This window comes from Coenobita brevimanus, chromosome 97, assembly GCF_032717465.1.
Source record: "Coenobita brevimanus isolate Jiangsu-jjx chromosome 97, ASM3271746v2, whole genome shotgun sequence".
NCBI classification, from domain to species: Eukaryota; Metazoa; Arthropoda; class Malacostraca; order Decapoda; family Coenobitidae; genus Coenobita; species Coenobita brevimanus.
In genome coordinates this window covers 13327466-13352554 of record NC_137050.1, presented here as the reverse complement: position 1 = coordinate 13352554, position 25089 = coordinate 13327466, and the positions used below count along the sequence as shown (strand labels likewise).

Genomic DNA, 25089 nt, shown 5'->3' with positions numbered 1-25089 from the left:
GCTACTGTACTCGGGAATGTCTCACTCACTGAATAATTTCCCGCCTAGATCGTCACGTAATCAAAACAAACCGCGCGCTGCGGTGACGTTCGAGGATTTGATCTTTCAAAGGCCTCTCCTGCGTTAATTTGTAGTTTTCATAATGGTTTTTTAATCTTACGTTGTCTTATATGTATCCCAGCCCTTACCGTGTATAATTGCGAGCGCGTTCCGTGAGATCGTGTTCCGTGCGAGTTACCTGTATATATATTTTATATATATATATATATATATATATACCTAGGCTGCACCCTCAAGGAAAGGGAGGTAGCCGAGACAGGACGACACACTCCCCATTTACTCATCCATTCAAACACATTCATTACCATCATAGCCCCAAAGGGAAGAAGGGACAGATCCTCACCGCACCACACCGCACAAGGGTCAACTGCGCAGTGCAATCAGTGACATCCGCAGCAGGACCCGACAGCAGAGCTGGTTTACCCCTGCCACATCATAATAGACCCATCCCCTTACCAGCACCTGACCTGACTAGCTGATCAGACCAAATGCGGGAGAATATCCCCTCAGGGCTGCATCATCATTTATCCATTCACAATTTCTCTCCATTTATATATGTCACGCACAGCCACTCTTCCTTGCTCAACAGACATCCCTCTCGCATCCAGTGCTCTCTTCACACTGTCCATCCATCCTATTTGTGGTCTCCCTCTCAGCCTTACACCTCTCACATCAGATCTAGTTATCTTTTTCACCAATCGCTCATTATCCATTCTCTCCATATGTCCAAACCATCGCAACACCCTCTGCTCAACTCTATCAGCCATCTCTCGAACAACTCCAGTTCTCCTTCGCACTTCATCATTTCGCACTCAATCCATATGCGTCACTCCACACATACTCCTCAGATACCACATCTCCATTATATTTAAACATTTCCTCTCTGCTACACCCATATTCCATGTTTCAGCCCCATATAATGCAGTCGGTACCACAACACCCTCATACAGCCTTCTCTTTACATCCACTCTAAGCGAACGACATCTAAACACCTTTTTCATTCCTCCCAACACCTTTCCTACTTCATTCATTCGAAACTTCACTTCTGCATCTATTCTTCCATCCACAGCAACATATGACCCTAAATATTTAAAACACTCTACCTCCTCAAGCAACTCACCATTCAAAACTATATTCATCCCCCTACCATCTACCAACCTTGTACACTTCATCACTTTACTCTTATTCTCATTTACTTTCAATTTCCTCCTCTCACACACCCTTCCAAGCTCCTCTACCAACTGTCTCAATCTCTCCTCTGAATCAGCCACCAGTGCAGTATCATCTGCAAACAGCAGCTGCTGTATATATATATATATATATCTATATATATATATATATATATATATATATATCTATATATATATATATATATAGATATATAGTAGACCCTTCTGATCCGGGAATTTGCATCCGCAGATTTAAGTTTCCGCGGATCAAACTTATTTTAATGCTGCACTATACACTGTAACTTAATTTGAAACTGGCGCGCAACTCGCACTTCTTTTGTAGCAACAGTTAGCATATCTACACCCACGGGCATTCCCGCCACTCCGCCAGTCTTATTGTAAACACCAATCAGTTCGTTACTAATGTAGTCATCGTCCTTCTCGTGTTTACAACTCTACTGTACTTCATTGTGTAAGTGAAAAATGGCTCCCAAGACACAAATAAAGGATAAAAGCAATCCTTCTAAGCCTAAGAGAGAGCGTAAGGTGTTATCTGGCGTCCTGTCAGAAGGGACAGACTAGATTCACAGCTTACCTACTGTGCCACCACGCATCTCATCGCCTCACCACATTAGCACTGTAGGAACTGCACTACAATCATCATTGTCATCATACAGCAATCATCATTATCTATACAGCAATCATCATTGTCATACAGCAATCGTCATCACTGTACGAAGGTTATGAAGAAAACACACAGTCTTTTGGTGAGTGTTAATATGTATTTGTGATATTTTAAAGTATGTTTTTATTTTTTCAGGGATGTACCTAGTTTATGTGGAAATAATATGCCATTTTGTGATGACTTGCTTATCTGCGAAATTTGTCTCCCACGGGGGTCTCTGGAACCTAATCCCCGTGGATAACTTGAGTCTACTGTATACAGTAATCCCTTTAAGACCTGGATGCCCAAGGCCCAGACACCCAAAATCCAGGATATTTTGGGCTTGGGTCCATTAGGCCTAGTCTTGGATTATTCCCTAAGATATCCGGATATCTGGGACACCATAAATGGCCAAAAAAACATCAAAATGCAAAAGAAAAGCCAATATGTGTTTATCCCTACTCTAAATTTGCCACGCGATGATGAACAGCTGTGTTTTGGTAAGTAGTTACGGCAATGTCCGCTAGAGTGCCAATGCATCCTCCCCATTTCTCGCCTACCTACTGTTGTGACTGTACATTCATAGCCATGGCTGCCCACATGCTCACTTTTGTGAATAAACAATGAATTAACTGCAATACCTCGCCACTAGACCACATGGGAATTTACAGTGTTAAGATATTAGAATTCAGAGTGTAAAGGCTCAAGTGCAGAGTGCAACACAACATGCAACTAGCGTGGCACAAGTAAGAACAGAATGTGAAGTGTTAAAAAATTAGAATTTACAGTGCAAAGGGTTAAGTGCAACACAACACTGGATTATTGTACATGCTTCAAGTGCACCTTCACCACTGTCAGACCCATAGAGGAGGCAAGTTAATCTTCACGAGGGCCACAGGCGTGTAGTAAGTACCCTGTACACTGCTAAATATTTCCTTATTCACTTCTAATTTCCCATTCTCTGGTTCCTTTTCATTTATTTTATGGTTTCTGTCCCTTATTTGTGTGAGTAGGGTCTTAAATAGGTGCTGTGCATGTCCGGTAGGGAGTTATTTAAGAGGTTTTCAAAGTTAGGTTGGGTTGGGGTGTATTAGTACCTGTCCAGGAACATTTTTCCCAAGTCCTGGATGCTGCTCGGGCTCTATTACGTTGGAGGATTACTGTGTGTGTGTGTGTGTGTGTGTGTGTGTGTGTGTGTGTGTGTGTGTGTATATATATATATATATATATATATATATATATTTATACATTTCTATCTATCTATCTATATCTATCTATCTATCTATCTATCTATCTATATATATATATATATATATATATATATATATATATATAAAACCAAATTATGGCACCTGGTGGTTTAGTGGGTAATTACAGCACTCCAATCAGATTGAGCCGGTGAAGGTTTAAATCCAAGGGATGGTTGGGGTTATTGCTCATGTAATGCCACTCAGGGATGAGTAAGGCTGGTCACTCTCATCTTAAATGTCAGGACCAAAGTGCCTAGCCCCGGGCTTCTACGCTTCTCATGGGGCAACGTAGAATTGGATGATGGATATATATATATTAAATAATAAATAGCTCAGTTCATAACCAACTCTTAAAACCCTATATGTATTTCTCTCATGTGATCTTGCAAAAATCAGCCATTCTTGAGACTGGGTGAACAGAACTAACTCCATGCTGTTTTAAACTCTATGCAGATCCTGAACTAATACAGTGGCCTTATTCACTTTTCTTTGACAAAATAAAAATCACAGTCTCAATATCCTCAGCATTTCTTTCACTCATTAAGTAAAAATCAGTTTTCCTTGAAATATCAGCTCTGTAGATTCTGGGGATGTAGAATAAACTCCATTCTTTTTTTCAATCCAGCACAGCAGATGAAATAAAAAAGGGGTTTTATTTGCCCAAGTAAAATACATCTCTCATATTTGAGTCTGCATGTGTGGGGGAGGGGGGGGGGAGGAAGCACTGCACCACATACAGCTCTTCCATACAGAGTGGAGTAAAAGTATTTTAGTCTTATCACTGCCTCTTCTCTTACTGCTTCCTTCCAACCTCTCTCCTGTCACTACAGTGTCACATTTCTCTCCCTCTATATTTGCTATTTCAAAAGTCAATGCTCTTCTGAACTAACTGTTTCCATCCTTTCTCTATTACAGTGGGCACACAACACATCTAGATACACACACTCACTCCCTTTCTGGGTAATTTTTCATGGTAATTTTTCAATGTTAAAGTTAACCAGTACCGTATTCTCAGTCTTTCACAACTAGTCAACTTTGGAACTGTCTTCCTCAATCTGTCATTCCCACTCCCAGTTACCTGCAGTCTATAAACATAAATGTGTCTAGGCATCTCAAAATGAACAGATCTGGACTTTCGTTCTCTTTTGTTCAATTTTCTCTGGAAAAAGCATTTTTTTCCTGGTTTGCAATCTCTGACATTTTCACTTTGCAATATAAAAAATTCCTTCTGATGTATTCATATTCAGGCAATTTCCTGTAAACCATTCTGAACATAATATTGGCTAACAAATGTAAAGCAAGAAAAAGGCAGATAACTACAGAACAGTACTTACATTCTAGTAGTGTGATAAAAAATGTAGCATTGTGGCTCTTGACTGGGTGCTGGCTGTAGTCAGGATCAAAATCAGGGTGCAGCTGGTTGGTGTGAGGGGCTGTATGGTTCGGAGTGGATTGGGCACGATGAGGTATGATGGTGAGGGTTATACGAGTGCTGGCCTCCGAGGACTGTCCAAGTGCCAGGATCACAAATGAGTCAAAGGTGGTGTTAGACCCATCATGCTTGTATTCCATATGAAACAACTCGAGTTCCTCCCTCAGCAGTGTGTCCTCTGAAAAGGTTATGCAGTTATAGGGTGATACCTTAGTTATTATGCATAACTGGTACCAAACCTAGTGATAATAAAATCGTCCAGTATTGAAAGCACTGAACCTATGGAATTTATCCTAATTGGTACCTATCATGTCACTTGTTAACCCAAATTTTCCCTCTAACAATAATTTATAACTACTAAAATACATGCATACTGTTATGGTAGGTACACACAGAGGCATGGCAAGGCAAACAGAAAGTGATTAAAAGGGCACAGTAAGGAACAAACACGTACCACAGAGAGACCTGAGACAGGCTTGAGGTAACGGTTCTGAGGCTAGAAGATGGAGAGATAACGGTCTCCATCATCATGGATTATCTCCTCAAGTAGGGGTTCATCTTTGAATCCCTCAAGGCAATAAGAAAACTCAGATATTGCACCATCATCATTGGCAGAACCAGCTCAGGTGCATAAAAACAATGCTTTTCTTGTTGAAAAATGCATGATAATGGTCTGAAAGCAGATATTCATCTTGCTGTGGTAACAAAGACCACTACAACCAAGTGCACGATGACCAAGGGTTCACTGTACAATATATACAAATATTAGAGACTACAGTAGTGCACCAACTTTCGCTACAGCAGGATTCCCGGAATCCACTTTCGCGGCATGCACCAAATATTCCCTAACTTCCACTTTTGCTTGAAAAAAATCGATTTTCGTGCACAAATTTTGGGTTTGGGACAATATTTTGAACTTTGAATTTCCTGCACCGCCCGCCAGCAACCCACCGCCATCTTGAATGACGTCATGTCAACACTCTGTCCACCCATTCCCGCCATTGTGTACGAGCGTGCTAGCTCCATTGTGTTGGATTCTCACAGTTCAATGGCCTCTACTATACCTGGTAGTGTGGGGAAAGGGCCTGGTGGTGTGGGGGGAGAGCCTGGTGGTTGCATCTGAGGAGGCAGAGAGAGAGAGTGGTAGCGAGGCAGCAAGAGGTGCCGCCAATACGTCTGGCGTGGCTAAATAAGCCCGCCACACGCCTCGGATACTTACCCCCAACATCCATTAAACACCTCAACCTGGTCTCTGTGGTATGTTTCTCCTCATATAATGTGTACTGTACAGTTTTTATTGTTTGTATCTCACAATGCAATGTACAACAGTGATTTGATGTACTGTATTGCAAGTGAAAATGAAAATCTGATGTTACTTTAGGATAATCGAGAACCAATTAGCCTTTTTGCCATAAAGACAATGCCCCAACTTTCGCTAATTCCACTTTCGCGCATTATTTTTGGACCCAATTAGGCGCGAAAATTGGTGCCCCACTGTACTCTCAAGTCTCAATTATCCATTGTAATTCAGCCATGCCCTATGCCAAATAAAGTGAAACACTGAATATTGCATAGTATCCCCATTGGCTTAACATTTCATCTCAAGCCAGATAGTGTGTTACTATCCATCTCAACCCTCAACTTTCCCATAAGTAAAAGATGAAAACTAAGCACAAAATACAATAAAAGAATGATACAGTACAGTAATACAGTGTCAGTTAGCTACCACTTAGGAGCCGGTTGATATGCCTCAACATCAGATAAATAGAACCACCGATTACATATTTTTTCAGAGCCAGATGTTGCATAATTTCACCGGATATTGCTGTAACAGAGCTGAGCCAGCAGCGTCAGATATTGTGTTGGGCCGGGTATTGCAATGATGGGTAACTGACAGTAGTAGTAGTAGTAGTAGTAGTTGTTCCCTAGGAAGTCTGGCCGAACAGCCCCGAGTCCCTTAGGAAGGCCATGGCCGAGACCGGGCTTTCCCACAGAGCTCTCAAAGAGTGTATGTTGTGTTGTTGGCATAGGTGATTGTGTGCAATGCAGTCTTCCATAATGTGCTTAATAGTATGGGGTGCTGTGTTGCATCCTGGACAGGCATCAGCGACAGAGTCATCCAGCCTCTTCTGGTAGCTTAAGAGGGCTGGATGGTGCCCACATCTCAGTTTACATTGTAGTTCAACACAATGATCCTTATTTCTCTTTCTTTGTACTGATAGATATAATTTTGGACTCCTGTTTCATATAATTCATATAATTTTCTACATATAATAATCATATCTTGTCCTCTAAGTTCCTTATCCCAATCTACTATTATAAAGTTGTTCTTTAGGTCATGGTACTTGCCCTTTTTGTAGTTTAGGCTCTTTTTGTAACTTTTATTACTGCTAACTACAGCATATGCAATTCTAAAGTAAAAGTTTAATACTACATGGTTGTTTTTGCTGACTGGAGGATGATGCATTATGTGGTCAATATCATTACTTTGCCTGGTAAATATAAGACCTACTAATGATGGATCATCAAGTCCCCCTTTTCTGGTATTTTCCTTTACATCTATCTCTATCCATCTATTGCCAGATGCCTTAAACCCGTAACAGGTGGCAGCAAACAAATCGCCTCCATGTTGCCCTGTCCCCCGGCATTTCACTGCCCTGCTCACAGCTCACATCCCCCTCTCTCATATACCTCTCCACTCCATCCTTCCATCTCATCCTTTGCCTCCTCCTCCCTCTCCCCCCCTCATCCTCACTCTCATACACTCTTCTTGTCAATCTCTTACTCTCCATCCTCTCCACATGGCCAAAACCACCTCAGTGTGTTGCTCCTAACGCTTCCTATCACATCCACATCCACACCACAACACTCCTTCACTTCCTCATTTGTCAGTCTGTCTCTCCATGTGGCTCCACATGCTCCTCTCAACTAACTCATTTCCACTGCTCTCACTCTTGTGTCCCTCCAACAAGGTCCAAGCTTCACTTCCATACGTTACGAGTTGGTATCCCAATACTGTCACGCGGTAACTTTTTCACTTCCATGCTCACTTCCCTGTTTCTTATCACTTTTTTCAAGGAACTAGCAACCTTCCTTCCTTGTTGTACCCCTTCAAGCACTTCACCCTCTAAACTTTCAACCTTACTCATCAAACTACCCAAGTACTTGAGTGCACTCATATTTTCCATTTCCTCCTCATCCAGCCTCACTGTACATTCAGTGACTCAATTTCTCTCAAAGATCAAAACTTTACTCTTTCCTACGTTCGCCTTTACATTCTGTTTCTTACAAAGTCTCCCAATCTCATTCACCAGGTCTTGCAGCTCCTCTGTCTCTGTCTCTGTCTGTCTGTCTCTCTCTCTCACATCTATCTATCTGTGTGTGTGTGTGTGTGTGTGTGTGTGTGTGTGTGTGTGTGTGTGTAATTTAAATATTTCCATATCAGTGGCTACTAATAAGCCCTACTTGGGTTCACATAATTTGGTATTGTATAGATGAATAGTGTGGAGACTAATGCAGCAAATATAGGTACATTTTTATGGCATCCTGCAATAAAACTTACTCAGGGAGCTCTACATACATACCCTAATGCTTTACGTTATTAATTACCTTCAGTAAAAAGTATGGGTTCGAAGCCAAGTGCCTGCCTGGTTATGTTGCCATGTGTAGGAGCCTCTAGCAGGATGTAGTGAACTCCTGCCCCACCATTGCTCACATCAAACACATCATTTTTAATGGCAACAGTTCCTCCCTTAAAGAGATAAAATGTCTGAGTATTTTTAATAATGAAAAATCATATATTAATACTGTAGACCAAAGTATTATATGTTAGTAAATGTATAAGGTACCTTGACACAGTACAGTGATCCCTCATTTAGCACACTTTCACTTACCCTGCTTTTCATTATGAAGCTGTTTCTCAAAATCAATTAAAAAGTTTTTCATTATGATGTTTCTCAACAAATACCTTTCACTTTACATGCTATCACTCACAACACAGTTGTAAGGAAGTGCACTAAAGGGCCACCACTGCTGTAACTTACACTAGCATAGATCTCAATACATCACAATTTCTTTTACTTACTTGGACTTAAACTTTTTAAATATTTAATATGCCTTCATACACCCAGTCACAACATACAATCCACTTTCATAATTAACTGCAGCCCTGAACATAACTTTTTAAATATATGAAAAATATAATCTTTCTTATTGGAAAACAACCCTTTCTTAATACGATTTTCACTTAACACAGCAATTTTAAGGAACACATCTATCATGTTATGTTAGGAATTACTGTAGTGTATATCCACTCATTTTTAATCTTCTCTTGTCTAATACAGTGCAGCCAAATTAGATGAAATACACTATGTTACAGAAGGGGAAAATAAGACACTGACCTTGGTGACAGTAAGGTGAGGGTCTGCATGTGTGAAAGTAAGGTGGGTGCCTGGAACTGGAGTAACATGAATGGTGAACTTCTGCTCTGGAAGTGTGCTGCCCTGTCCTGATGTTTGGTCCCAAACTGTCCATTAAATATGAAGGAGGGAAAACCATATATGTTATGGTTAGGATTTAAATGTACTTAATCCTTTCACTGGGCAAATCCTATTAATTACAAAAATTATCTGGTGATAGCATGAGTAAAATATATCACAATATCATAATGAGAGGGTTAATGGATTATGTTTCTAGTCCTTTCATTAAAAAATCATTAAATAGAAGCACCTGAAAATAATAAGTTCATATACGGACAATGCTGTCCAACTGAGAGGATTAATCATGTCCAATGAATTTCTGAAACAACATTTCATGGCTAATGGTACTGATGCATAAGAGACCAACAACATTCTTCAGTACAATACTCCACCATATACTGGAAGCCAATTTAATACAATACAGGTACAATCAGTACTTTCAATGTCAGTCACGTACTGGTAAATTTAAAGCTGAAGTATTGGTCCTCTTGGCCAAGGTCGCCAAAAGGTGGCATATAAACAATTTTCATATCATTAATGTCTGACTGCGTGAACTGATGCAGTTCCAAGCCAGGTGAGTCAATGTGGAAGAGAGAACCATGGTGGGCAGGTAGTGGGTGGGTGATGGTGTACACAAAATTTTCTCCTGCTCTGTTCCTGCCTCCAGAGAAGGAAAAGTGGCTGGAACTGAGGATCACAGCCTGGCCGGCCTGTACCTGTGTGAAGAATTATCAATTATCAAGTTAGGCCTGGCTAGCTTCTTCAGAGATACAAGTTTGTACTGATCTTTGGTTAAGCAGTAATGTGAATATGAACTAAACATATTGAGAGCAAGAAGTACTTAAAGAGACTAGTGAAATGGAACTAGCAGGGGGTAAATGATGATCCATCCATCCATCATCCAATCCTACACTGCCCCATGAGGAGCGTAGGAGCCCAGGGTTAGGCAGTTGGTCCTGTAATGCCACAAGCAAGGGGATGACGTTGCCCACATCTGTTATTCATTAGCAACCAGATGGGGGGAACTCCCATAGCTCAACACTTCCACTTACACTACCAATGCATAGATACAGAGATATATACATATAAAAATAAAGTTGTCCCTACATCGATCATTAACACATGAACTACTACTTAGAACAGGAGCCTTATAGACTAGTATTCAGATTACACTCTATCTAACTTAGAAATTACAGTACCTCTAAACATATACATGAATACTAAATTCGTGGCATTACAGTCCCGACATTTAAGATGAGAGTGACCAGCCTCACTCATCCCTGAGTGGCATTACATGAGCAATCAACCCCAACCATCCCTTGGATATAAACCTTCACCGGCTCAATCCGACTGGAGCGCAATAATTACCCACTAAACCACCAGGCGCCAAAATTTGGTTATATGGTTACCACTCAGCATAGTAAATGGTTTCCTGGTGCACAGGAAACCATTTGGCTTGTCACTCAGTGTAGAGTCATCCACAGGCTGAAGGAAGTGGAAAGAATGAAGGAAAGAAAGACAGAAGAGGGAGTGTAAAGTCACCCATAGGCAGAAGGACAAGGAAAGAATGAAGGGAAGAAAGGCAGAAGAGAATGGAAGGAAAGAAGGATGGAGAGGAAAGGGCAGACACCCGAGAGCAGCACTACATCGAGTGAGTGGATGGTGAGCTCCCCCACCTACCAGTCAAATGATGATCCAGAAAGTAAAATGAATGCAAATTACTTAGAAAATATGAAGTTATTCTGGATAGAGGTGCAGAAATGTAGAAGTGACAGTGGAAAGAATGTGAAACTGTAAAGGATGCAAGTTGTAAATTATTAACCCATGGGGATGAAGTAAGGACCAGACAGAAAGAAAATTTTGAAAGTCTGATCAATGTGAATGGAGAAAGCAGAGTGACTGTTAAGAGGACTGGTTTTGGGGATGTACAAAGAAGGAATGCATTGCCAAGAAACATGACACCCACAGAGATGAAGAATGCCATGAAGCAGCTGAAAAATGGGAAAGCAGCTGGGGTTGATGAGGTGTATGAAGTGATGATTAAGTGTAGTGGAGAGAGAGGAATGAAGTGCTATGTAAGAAGGCATGGATAAGTGAAACAGCGAAACTGTGCCAGCAGAGTGGGAAAAGGCTGTGATTGTACCTCAGTACAAAAATAAAGGTGAGTGAAGTGAGTGCAAGAATTATCATGGCATAAGTTTACCGAGTGTTGTTGGGAAGGTATATGCAAGAATTATTATAAAGTAAGAGAGATATCAGAAGTCCTAGTGAGTGACGAACAGGGTGGCTTTAGGTGTGGCAGAGGATGTGTGGATCAAATATTTAAAGTGAGACAGATAGTGGAGAGGCTTGTGAGAAGGACTATAAGGTGTTTATGGCATTTGTGGATCTGGAAAAAGCATACAACAGAGTAGACAGAGAAGGATTGTGGAAGGTTTTGCACATGTATGGTGTAGATGGTAAGCTGCTAGGTGCTGTCAAGTGTTTTTATGATGGAAGTAATGAGTTTGACTGGGAAAGGGAAGGTTTGGAGCCAGCAGATCCAGTGTTTGGCCCTTGGCCTTTGATTGACACTGCTGCTGTGAGTGAAGCACTAGGCAGGATGCATGTGGGGAAGGCAGTAGGTGTGTATGGGTTGACTGCTGAAATGCTGAAGGCCTCAGGAAATATAGGAGTGAGGTTAGTCACTGACCTGATAAATATGATTATATATGAGTGTGTTGTCCCAGATGATTGGCTGAAGAGTGTAACTGTAAAGGTATACAAGGGGATGGGTGATGCCCTGGTAAAAGGAAATTTTAGAAGCATAAAGCTTTTAGTATCATATAATGAAGGTAATGGAGAGAGTTCTTGAAGGTATGATTAGAGAAAGAGTGAATATTGATGAGATGCAGTTTGGGTTTATGCCAGGCAGGGGGAACACTGATGCCATAGTCATTGTTCGACAGCTTCAGGAAAGATATAGAGGAAAGAAGAGGGAATTGTACTTTTTTTCTTTTTTTGTTGTTGAATTGGAGAAGGCTTTCGAAAGTCCCTAGAGAGGTGGTGAAGTGAGCAATAAGAAAGCTTGGGATGGAGGAGTGGCTGGTTACGGTGGTTATGGCCATGTATGTGGGTGCTCGCACCCAAGTTAGAGTGAATGGAGATTTGAATGATGAGTTTTCAGTGAATGTTGGCATGAAGCAGGGGTCAGCTTTGAGTCCATTGTTGTTTATCATGGTACCTGAAGCCCTCTCACCTGACTTCAGAAATGGACTACCGTGGGAGATGTCATATACTGATGATTTGGTGTTGATTGTTGAGAATGAAAGGGAGGCAGAGGAAAGAATTAGGAAGTGGAGAGATGGTATGGGGCAGAAGGACTTAAGAGTAAATGCAGATAAAACAAAAGTGATGATATCTAGGGTTGAAGGCAGTACTGTCAATGAGGAGGGAGAGTGGCCATGTGCAATTTGACACAAGGGCATGGGAAGTAATTCCAACTTGTGCAGTGTTTGTGATAAGTGGGTGCATAAGAGATGTAGTGGTATTAGAGGTAGACTGCGAGATAATGCTGATTTTATGTGTGCGGCGTGTCAGGGAGAGTAGGTGGAGATTGTCAGGCGTGATAGGACTGAACTTGCTGGTGAGTCTCTTGAGCGTGTGCAAGAGTTTTGTTATTTGGGAGACACGTTAAGTGCAGGAGGTGGGTTTGGAGCTAGTTCTGCGGCTAGGCTGAGAACTGGTTCAAACGTACAGGAATAACGATGATTAGGTGGATGTGCAGTGCATCCCTGCGTGCAAGGCCTGGAGGGGCTGGGTTTATAATGGAATAGTTGAGAGGCAGGATGGGACTGGAGTATATTGATGTGATGAGGAGAGGTAAATTGAGATGGTCTGGGCATGTGGCAAGGATGAGGGATGATAATTGGGTGCAGAAAGTGAGAAGCGTTAATATTGGGGGTTGGACTGTGAGGAGTAGACCAAAAAAGCCGTGGGACGAGGTCATTAACCCATTAACTGCACAAGGCGGTTTTTTGGAGGTGTGCATGGTGTGCAGACATAGGGGTAAAAATGAAATTTCCCAAAGGCCAAATTTTGTCTTAGGAATTGAGAGAACACATGCCAAGTATATAGTAATGAAATACAGTAATCCCTCTACTATCCGATGTAATACAGCCAAAGGCATGTCCGGAAAGTGGGCCCCTGGCTCCTGGACTGGTACTTAAGGACCTTAACCCAGCCTAACTTTGAAAGCCACCTAAATAACTCCCTACCAGACATGCATAGCACCTACTTAAACCTATTTAAGACCCTATTCACACCAATAATGGACCCAAAGAATGAAATAAATCAAAAGGAACCAAAGAATGAGGAATCAGAAGTGACCATACCTCAGCCAGGGTACTTACAGCACGTCTGTGGCCGCCTTTTCTAAAGGATTTGGCAGTGGTGAAAATGCTCTTGACGCACATACAGGAATCCAGTGTTGTGCTGTACTTATTTCTTTGCACTGTGAGTTATAATTGTTTAACATTGTACATTCTTAACTGCACCACGCCAGTTTCAACCGCCAATTTGCACTCAGCAGTTGATCCTTTGGACTCTGAGTTCTAATATCTGAACACTGCACAACACTGTAAATTCCCGTGTGGTCAAGTGGCGAGGTATTGCAGTTTATTCACAAAAAATGAGCAAGTGTGGCTTCCATTGAGATGAGCATCTACTCATGACCGAAGTTAGGCAGGAACTGTTGATGACGGGGAAACAGAGTTGCCAGATCGCAACGGCCACGTTACCAAACTCCTCAATTTTCATTACCAAATTTAACTTTTCATTACTAAACTCATAAAGCTAGCATTTATTCTTCACTAATTATATATACAAGTGGAAATACATGTAATCAATCTCCTTATAATTAACTGCATGTTGATTATTTTCACGCTATGTTGGCTAGCAGATTAATCAGAGAGAGCAAACAATCCACCATCTCCATCCTGTGTATCCTCATACATGTGAAAAATCCGTTTGGTAATGCATTATTCTGATTCATTACCAAACAAATTTTTCAATACCAAACTGGCCCATATTTGGTAATGAAAAATACCAAATGGCAAACCTGACAGGGGAGAGGGAAGGGGGGAGGAAGGAAGGGGTGAAGGGACCATGGTGTAAACCAGCTGATCGGCACTGCCCGGCAATTTCAAATTATGGGTGGGAAAAAATTAGGATTTTTTGGAGATTTTGTCTTATTTTGGCCATTTTTGGGTTCCTAAGGTCCAGGCCCACAATGTCCAGTAAGTGGGGTGTCTGGAAAGTGGGCGTCCGGAAAGTACGGGGATTACTGTATTAGTTCAATATTTACCTTGGTAAAGCCATGGATGAACATCGAAGTGTCTGATTCCCTATTGGAATGTATGGTGTTCGTTTTCTTTTTTGGTTTCGGTTTTGAAGGCTCAAACATACTTGCATGGGTCGGCCTTGGTCACCATGGCACTATATTCAAAATTCACCTGCTTAACCAGGGTTGTATTGAGCAGTCGCACTCGGAACAGCCCAGGTTAAGTGTGACCTCAGGGTTAAGAGACTGCACAGGGAGGCTGTCATAGATCGGGCAGTATGGAGAGCCGCCATTAGGTGACCAAGGCCAAAGCATGCAAGCATGTTGGAACCTTCAAATATGATACAAAAACAAAATGTAGTGAGGCATGTGTAAAGGTAAATGGGCATTGAAGTGAATGGTTTACCTTCAATGTGGACAGGCGACCAGGCTGTGTGATGTCCCTATGTTTGTTCATTATATGTATGGATGGGGTGATGAGAGAAGCAAAAACACGAGCAATGGAAAGAGGGATGGTGGTGGTAATGAATGGTGATGGATGGAATATCTTTGTTGTATGCTGATGATGCAGTGCTACTTGCAAATACTGGACAAGAGCTTGGTAGACTAGTTCTGAGTTTTGCAGATGTCTGTGAACATCGTGTCTTGAGAGTAAATGTAGCAAAGTGTAAAGTGATGGTTACTGAGAGAGAAGGTGAATCCTAATGTGGTGTTACGGTGAGTGGAGAGAGACTGGAACTGGGGAAAGTTCAAGTACCTGGGTACATTGACAGAACTGAGAGAAAAATGTGCAAAAGTAATGGAAAGTAGAGTGACACAAGGATGGAAAGTAGCTGGTGCTATGAAGGCCTTGGTAAGACACAAAAGTCTGAGTGTTGCAGCTGCACGATGCTTATGTGAGTGTTAAGGGGGTATCACACGGTACCTGAAATCATGGTTTGCCGACGGAATGCGTTCCTGGTTTGCTGGAACCAGGCACAAATCCTATCGCACACGTTCCTCGAATGCTGCCGACGGTCGGCAAAAATGTAAACAAAGCACTCCAGAGTCTGTCCCACCATCTCACACGTATCAGATGCAACATGGCTTTTCTTGAATTTGCTGAGGGAAGAGTGATTGCTGCATTGGCTGTTGCAGTAGTGACACTTGAGAAGAAAGAAGTGGCAGCAGCCAAAACCACAAGAAGGCGTCTACGGAGCTGCCTTCTCGTCACAAGGGAATGGCCAAACTTTTTCAATGAGGGCGATTTCAGCAGCCCTTTTCCATACTATCTGCCCAGATGCCATCATATCTGCAGTGTCAAATGAATGGCAAGATACATACAGTACTCCTCATCCAGAGTGGTAAGCTGTATCCGCTCCCCAATGTAAACAACAATTATCGACATCGTTATTTCACCTGTGCACGATATAAAAAGTTATTTAAACTTTCATAATTAATAATATATATAATGGAAAGTAACAGGCACTCTAGGAGGGAATTATAACTTTTAAAAAATAAACAAAATACTGTAGTATATCCTCCAAGTTCTTCATTCAGTTCGCTCTGGTATCAGAGAAAACGTTTTGTACCGGAAATCATCAGCAGGAATGGATCTGCATGGAATCCAGTTTTGCCCACGAAATCCTTGGCGACTACCACAGTTCCATGGGTGGTTACCATGATTTCTTCAGCAAACTATGATTTCAGGTACCGTGCGATACCCCCATTATTGCCAACTTTTAACATACGGATGTGAGACTAGGGTTAGGCATGAAAATGAAAAGTCAAGAGAAACAGCAGTGGAGATGGGACTGCGAGGAATGTGTGTGGAGTACAGAAAGTGGACCAGATACAGAATAATGTGGTTCGTGAAAGATGTGGAGTGAGGAAGTCTGTGGATACCAGAATCGAAGAGAGTGTGCTGAGATGATATGGTCATGGGGATAGAATGGATGATAATAGAGAAGTGAAAAAGGTATATCTGAGCGAATCTGAAGGAGGGAGGAGGCGAGGTAGGCCAAGAAGAGGGTGGAGGGATATGGTGAATGAGTGTGTGAGGAAGAAAGGTATGGAAGTTGGTGAGGCTATGGGGCTGACAAGAGAAGGTGAAAGTAAAAGTGAAATTGAAACTGAAAGTGAAGGTGAAAGTGAAGATAAAAGTGAAGGTGATAAGGAAAGTGAAGGTGAAAATGAAGGTGAAATATGTGAAGTAAATTGAAAGTGGAAGTACCCAGAGCAGAGAGAAAGAAAGAGAGAGAGAGAGAGAGAGAGAGAGAGAGAAATATGGGAATGAGATGGACGAGCTTAAGGGTGAGAATCAGGCCCGATTGGCCACGGGGGCTGGAGGGATTTATGGCGATTGCAACTGATATGTTCACTCCATGACTGCCAGCAAGCAACTGAGTACAAAGGCTGGACTGCCCTATAATACCCCTGCATCCCAATCAGACAGCATATTCATGTGCTATATTAAAAAACTGCACAAAATTTTGTGGAAATTTCACGCAGCTCTTCTGGAGTGGAAGACACAATCCACCAATTGGCATTTCCGAAATGCGACATGCAGCCATGGGGTTAATTATATTTTTTCTTTTGAATCAGCTTCACAATCTTAAGCCTGTTATTAACAGTACTTAATACTTAATAACTTTTTTGTAGATTCAGATGACAAATTTACCGGTGGACATCATATGCAAGGCCATCTGATAAACATAAAGGGGGATAAGACTGGCTGGCCCATACTCAGCAACTCCTGCCTAGGATGTGACAAGTACAAAAATAAGATATGGAGAACAAACAAGTTAGGCAAGAAATTATTAATTCCAGAGGGTTTAAGGAACATAGCCCCAATGAATATTGGGATACCCGATGAATGTTGGGGTGCTGTTGTATTATAATTGGCTAAAGGGGCCCACACACACCGATCCTGTCTCAAGACAAGACTTGGTTAAAAATCATTCATACAGAGGGTTCACTGTACCTTTGCTAAAAAAATTATGAAGTGATTCAAAACTGGCGCTGCACCACTGACAGCAAACAAAGTTGAGCTTTATACAATTGCCTATACAGCATCATTAGTTGCTCTTAACCCTTGCCAAGCTGCAGACCTTATATGAGGCACAATGAAGATCTGCATGAGCCAAGTTGCAAGCCTTACATGAGGCACAATTTACTTTGGTTATAAAACAATCACTCACGGGAGGTAATCTACCTTACAAAGAATCAGGACAGCCGGGGTTAAAATGCTGCATGAATTATACATTATTTATTTATTTTTATTATTTTTTTTTTACTAATTAAGTGGTCACTCCATACTTGCAGGGTTATGATACAAACAGTCACATGAATGGTGAAATCTGCTGATAATTTTCACACTCTTCCCCCAAACCAGCTCCTACATTTGTAAGCTAACTACAATACTATACAAGATTGCCTAAACCCTTTGCAGTGCCACAAAACATCATCAAACATTACAGCATAATTAAATTGTATTTTAAGATGATTTAACAACGCAGGTTGTAAAATCATCCCATAATACACAATAAACTTGTGTAATTTTGATGGTCTTTTAACCTTAAAAAAAAAAAAAAAAAAAAAAAAAAAAAAAAAAGGGCAAGTACAGCATGCCCTTGTTTTACAATGATGATGTCTAAAAAAGAAAAAATGCATAAGGATTTATCATATATCGAGTCAATTGCAACATGGGTTCAATGGGGACACGTTTTTGGCTGTAGGTCACCCAACCAGCAAAGTCTAAAAACAAGTTTCCAGTTCACCTCAAATGGTAGTTATTCCACTTCACTGCACTTCGCTTGCTGCTTACCACCAAAATAAGCCTAAAAATTAGTTTTAAACTAACCTAAGCTAGTACAGTAGTTATTTTACTTCAATGCATTTCATTTGCTGCTTGACCTCCAGCACTGCAATATTGTTCCATCACTGACACCAACACACCCAACAATGGCTGAGTCCAAAGACATATTGGAACAAACAAATGATTGTAAGCTTGCGTGTCGGTGTTCATAAGAGTGAAAATAGCAATTGTACAAATCTGAGTGTAAAGTGGAGGGACTGTAAGAAAATGTTCTGGAAAGAGATGAAGAGAGTAAGACAGGGTGGAAGTGAAGTTAGCAGGGGAGTGAAAGATAAAAATGGTAGATTACTAGTGCAGAAGGGAGAAAAAGTGAACAGATGGAGAGAACACTTTAAGGAATTGTTGAACATAGAGGATGGAAGTGATGCGAGTATAAATGGTTGGGGAATGGCTGGGAGAAGGAGGGAGGTGAGAAGACAGGAAGAAATCAGTAGGACAGAAGTTGTGGAAGAAATGAAGAAAGTTAAATTGGGGAAAGCCCCAGGAATTGATGGAGTGTGTGGTGAAATGTTGAAGCATGGGGGAGAGACAGTTGTAGAATGGATGTGGAAGATGTGCAGATTGGCCCGGGAGGAAGGTAGAGTTCCAGAGGATTGGAAGTCAGGTACAATTATTCCCTTGTACAAAGGAAAGGGGGAAAAAGAAGTGTGTGGTAATCATAGGGGCATTTGTCTTCTTAGTATAATAGGAAAAGTGTATTGTAGGATACTTACTGACAGAGGTAGGGAAATAACAGAGGAATTAGTTGGAGAAGAACAGGGAGGCTTTAGGAAGGGAAGAGGTTGTGTAGATCAGATATTCATTCTTAGATATTTAGTGGAAAAGTTTCTAGAGAAGGGAAAGAAGTTGTATGTGGCTTTCATGGATTTGGAGAAAGCATATGACAGGGTGGATAGACAAGGATTGTGGAAAGTATTAAGAATATATGGAGTAGATGGGAAGTTGTTGAATGCTGTGAAGAGTATGGATGATGGTGCTAAGGCTGCAGTGCGTGTGAATGGTGAACTGAGTGAATTTTTCTCTTTGAAGGTTGGGTTGAAAAAGGGATGTGTCATGTCTCCATGGTTGTTCAATCTGTACATGGATGGGGTAATGAAAGAGATACAAGGGAGGGTAGTGGATGTTGGAGTGGCCCTGGTGAGAGAGGGTAGTGTTTGGAAACTCCCTGTACTGTTGTTTGCAGATGATACTGTGTTGTTGAGTGAAGACAAAGGGGAGCTGCAAGGCTTGGTGGATGAGTTTGGGAGAGTGTGTAAGAAACGGAATCTAAAGGTGAATGTAGGGAAGAGCAAAGTGATGGTCTTTGAGAGAAGTGAAGTCAGTGAATGTACAGCAAGGTTGGATGGAGAGGAATTGGAAAATGTGAGTACGTTTAAGTACGTGGGTAGTGTGATGAGTAAGGATGGAGGTTTGGAGGGTGAAGTGCTTGAAAGGGTACAGCAGGGAAGAAAGGTTGCTGGTTCCTTGAATGCAGTGATAAGAAACTGTGAAGTGAGCATGGAAGTGAAAAAGTTACTACATGACAGTATTGTGATACCAACTCTAACGTATGGAAGTGAAGCTTGGACGTTGTTGGAAGGGCACAAGTCAAGAGTGAGAGCAGTAGAAATGAGTTATATAAGAGGAGCCTGCGGAGTCACATGGAGAGACAGGCTGGCAAATGAGGATATAAAGGAGCATTGTGGTGTGGATGTGGATGTGATAGGAAGTGTTAGGAGGAATACACTGAGGTGGTTTGGCCATGTGGAGAGGATGGAGGGTGAAAGACTGACGAAGAGAGTGTATGTGAGTGAGGTGGAGGGGAGGAGAGGGAGGGAGAGGCCGAGGACGAGATGGAGGGATGGGGTGTAGAGGTATATGAGAGAGGGGGGTGTGAGTTGGGAGCGGGGCAGTGAAATGGTGGGGGACAGGGCGAAGTGGAGGCGATTTGTTTGTGGCCACCCCGAAAGGGACTGAGGTGTCTGGCAATAGATAGACAGATAGATAGAATATTAACCAGTGAGGCTTTGTACAAGATCATGATGATCATATGTGAAAATGTTATTGTAGTGTCTACTGAAAAGTGATCCTAACTTTTTCATTATCATATAAATGATTCAGTGCATATCACTTCAAGTATAACAAGGATCTGCTATACCACAGCAGTCAATAGGGAGGGTTTACTGTAGTGTGAACTCTGGAAGAATATCAGTTTTGATGTTTATGGCAGCTCAAATGTTTAATTGCATTCTGATATCCCCTATGGTTAACTATGGCTGGATATGATTAATAAATATGATGAAATAAGCATGTAAGTTGAGGTAGCAAGAGAACTGATTAAGTAGCAAAATGGACAGATATAGTATATACAGTATGGAGGTAAACAAAGCCAGGATTGCACCCCTGTAAAGTTAGCAGCTAACAGAACAACTATCCTAAAGGTATCTCTAAAGTGACTAAATAAGAGAAGGGGGTGCCAAGCTGTATGCTTCAACCTTGGAGCAAAAGCTGTTAACACCATGTTTCATTGAAGTGCTGCTCTCTTATCATCTGTGGAATAGAACCATTCACTTTTTGTTTTAAAAAAATAAAATAAAAAATAGTTCAATCCTTGTCACGTGCATCTTCATATATACATCATCCACCCACTTATAACAAAGGATATAATATTTACAAAGCTTACTGACAGCAAACCCTGAGCTTCACTATGTATTTTATATGTTTTATGACCTCCCCTCCAAAAATGTTAATCCATCCATCCATCATCCAATCCTACGTTGCCCCACAAGAAGCATAGGAACCAGGGCCTAGGCAAGTTGATCCTGACATTTAATATGAGAGTGGCCAGCCTCACTCACCCCTGAGTGGCATTCCATGAGCAATAAATCCCAATCACCCTTGAAGAAAAAAGTTCATGACTTACTGAACATTTATAAGTCAATAAATGATCAGTAATCAACATATAAATCATTAGTTTGCTGCACTGAGAATCTTCAATGTCACCATCTTTTGATTGACCTACACATAAATTCTGCATCCTGTGTACAAAATACCTCTCTAGATCACAGCTCTGCTGTATAAACAAATGAAAATGACAGAGTGAGGAAGTGGTCAAAGGCCATACAATGTTATACAGAACAATGATTAAAGCAATACACAAAATATCAAACTCTGAAGAAGGAAATTAAATCCTGTGATCTGTACTGTACTGTATGGAAATAATAGCACAAAGAAGCTGTGCTTGAAACATGGCTGGTATTACTCAGGGATCATCTACAACTTTGGTAAGGAAAGAGTAAATATTTGACAACAAGAGGGTTTAAAAATAGGCTATAAAAGAGCTTCATTAAACCTACCCTTGTGTCATGAATGTGATGGCTACCTCCTTTTGAGGTGTTGCAAGGGCAAGGGAGGAGGGGGAGGGAAGTGGTAGATAAGAGATTAATTGAGGCAACCAATGCTGGATTAAATGCACAAAGTGTGATATTCAAAACTGTATGGCCATTACTTCAAGCTTTTGGAGAGTTTATAAGTATATTTTTTAAAAGTATGTCAATATGTTATGTAACTGTATAAAAACAACAACTATTGGTGAGAAACACAACCGGAGATTTACAGTGATGCCCAGCTGTGTGTCTGCTGAAGGGGTCATCTGTAGTCCATCTTCTTGGTCCTTCATCTGCTTCACTCGGATGTTAAAGGTCTGGTTAGGAAGGACATTGGGTGGATTTGCATTGTCAGCAACAGAGAACAGTAGCAGATCTGAGGAGGGCTGATCCTGGCCACTGCCTTCATGCACATACCACACATGTCCCACACGCAAGTCACGCTGGGTGAAGCTGCAAAAATTATCATCTGCATAATACATTATATTACACCATAGTTTCTTTGGCAATGCATTACAGTTATAATGAAGCAAATATCCATATCACTCACCCACCAAAACATATTACAGTACAGTACATTCTCCCAAAAAGGGTACAGTAGACGGTACAGATATGCTAGTCATAAACTAGCAAAGAATATTTTTGTCAATACAGCAGGATCTGCATATTCACAGCATGTGTACATCTCATTCATGCCATGACTGGCACCCCCAAAAATTTTCCATCTGAACATGTAGCAGTTTAAACATTATGTATCTATAGTAATAAAGAAAGCATAAGAAAAAATAAAAAATCACACCAGCTGCAACAGATTCATCCTGCAGACTTGACAATGCTTCCAGAAAAACAAGTGCATAGCAAAGTTTTCATGTATTAGAAACCATTCCAATCCCCACTGCTATTACTGCAATGCACTACATTTGTCTCACATGTGCCTCAATTGAATTGCAGCACAAAATTGGCTTTCTGCAGCTACTGTGTGTTGTACAAGAGGCTACTATGATGGCTGAGCATAGGTCAATACCATCCACAACACATTCTAGTGTCTGACAATGAAAGAGGTGACAGGGGAAAATAAAAAGTAACTTATGCACACCAGATGAAGGTGAAAGGGTCACCAATGCAGCTCAAAGCTATGATGTTAATGAATTAACTGCATACTCAATATGAGCAAAGATTAAAAAAAAAAGCTTAAAATCTTAAACATGAAAGTACATCATTATGCCAGAGCTATATTCTGAAGAACACGTGATGTTGCCATACAATACATTATGCTTACGAGTCCTTATATATTCATGGTGGTGGAACTTATGCCAGTTGACTGAAAAATTACATACGAATTGCATAAAATCTGAAGATCTGAACTCCATCAGTTAACATGGCTGTCACTGTTATCTGCTTCTGGTAACTCCATGATAACCAACTCTTGCACATTTACACAAAATATTGCAAGAATATTACCCTTATGTTTTCCAAGACTGTCAAAATCCAGATCATCCCACCACACAAACCATCAAAGCCCTCCTGTACTTGCATTCTTGGCAGCATATCTCTGATATAGTGGAGCAGTCAGTGGCTACTGGAGAGCCACAGCTTCAAAGGAATGCAAAACATGTGTATGCCTTACTAATGGAGCAGAGAATGTACCTGATCAGCCCTGATTTACTGATTCAGTAGGATAGTTCCAGAAGTTCAAGAAGAGATACTGTATTAAGTGTCAGTGTCCTATGGGAAAATGCTTCTGCTAGCCACAAGGCTACAAAACATACCACCGACTGTTCACACATTATCAGCATGCAGGGTATGATGTACAGTATAACATATTTATCTGTGCTAAGACTGCAATATTTTGAAAAAGATCACTGGCCAAAAGTTTCCTCTGTGTGCAAGATAAGCATAAATGGGCAACAGGGAGAATGAAAGACATGGAATCCATAACAGTGCTAACACCTTATTACCAATGCTATGAGGGACTGTCAGATGAAGCCTCTAGTTCTGAAAAAAGCATGGTAAGCAAGGGCTTTTGACACCAAGATATGGATATAATGGATGCCAAGTAATAAGGGGTGTCTTAAGTTAGGTGCTGTCTCAACAAGTTTGATAATTATTTAATTCAAGAATGGAAACATACCATACAGCTATCAACAAATCCTTCAAAACTATCCTATAACAGAAAATGCCCTGGGCCACTAATGGTTTCTAGAAGGAAGACAACCAAGCATTAAAGGCTACTCCTGTCCCCAAACAAACATCTCTGTTTCAGCCCTTGGACCAAGGGAGTAATCCAGAGGATCATGCTGCATTATTTTTAGAAAACAGTTAACTTTCTAGAAGCCACAACAGACCCTAGGCTGGAAATTAATCTTACAAGAGAAGTCAGCATTGGGAACTCAGCAGTCACTGAAGCTGTCAGTCCACAGCCTGGTCCCAGTCACTGGCCAGACCCTCAACCACTGCTATATCCTGCAGTTACCCTCTCTGCCAGGGAATTTTGGCATCAAACTGATGTTAAAGTGGCTACTTAACCAGTTGGAGAGGTATGGAAGAAGTTAGGGAGACCACCATCCACAATGGGTAGAAAAAAATTCCTGTCCATCACTCTATGTACTGACAGAGCATGAGGGAACCAGTGTCAGACAAACACTGACCAATGTGCTTATGCACTTCATGTATGTTCCTCAATGACTTCATTTCCAGTGCTCTTACTCACTACAGAGTGTGTACCTTCTGGTTTGGAGATGTGGATAACAAAGCTCTAAAAGAAATCATCGGTTAACAAGGCATATTGGAGGAAGAAAGGATAAAAGACAATGAAGAAGAAGCACAAAAAACCTATGAAAGAAGCGATTGTGATGCCTGCAGTCTTCACTAAACTTCTCTTGGACCTCTTAACAGTCATCTCACTGTTTAAGTACACACTCTACAAAGGAGATCCACAGCCTGAGTGCAGTGATCTTTACTTTGCGCACTAGTGGACCACAACTGCTTTCCCAAGAGAGGTCTTAACAGCACCTGAGTTAACGCTATGCAGCAAGCTCTCATTGCTTGGTACTTCTTGGTCCAAAAAAGGATCAACCATCAAAACACTTCTGCCTCGTGTGAAACTGGAAGAGAATTTCCAAGGTTTAAATGGAAACCTCAGAGCGGAAGAGATGCAACTACCACTCTGTCGAAAGCCTCAGAGCCAACCATCACAACACACATCACTTCAGTTTTTGTTCAGGTTAGGAAATGTGTTTACAGTAATTATAATGTAAAGACCATATTGCTGTGCTAAAGTGTGTGTAAAAGGCTGCCAGCAAGCATAAGGCTACATGTGAGATTGTGTGGTTATATATGTGGAAGATAAACATAACATGGAAAGAGAGGGGGAAAATAGGTGTAAAAATTGGAAAAAGCAGACTTAGGGATAGAGCCAGGAACAATATACCCTTATTTACATGTGGTTAATATTCTTGATTGATGCTTTAGCCTACATGAATTGATAGTTGGAAC

General features: G+C 41.2%; 1 protein-coding gene across 1 annotated transcript in view; it reads right to left on the bottom strand.

Annotated features, from left to right (window-relative positions):
• Positions 1-25089, bottom strand: part of LOC145413828 (extracellular matrix organizing protein FRAS1-like) — a 596816-nt gene that overhangs the window by 358057 nt on the left and 213670 nt on the right. Inside the window, exons 20-24 of the mRNA XM_080283490.1 lie at positions 21825-22047; positions 9511-9769; positions 8976-9100; positions 8185-8326; positions 4478-4753 (exon numbers count right to left, since the gene is read on the bottom strand). Of these exons, the coding sequence (XP_080139616.1) occupies positions 4478-4753; positions 8185-8326; positions 8976-9100; positions 9511-9769; positions 21825-22047 (1025 nt within the window). The remainder of the gene's footprint in view (positions 1-4477; positions 4754-8184; positions 8327-8975; positions 9101-9510; positions 9770-21824; positions 22048-25089) is intronic.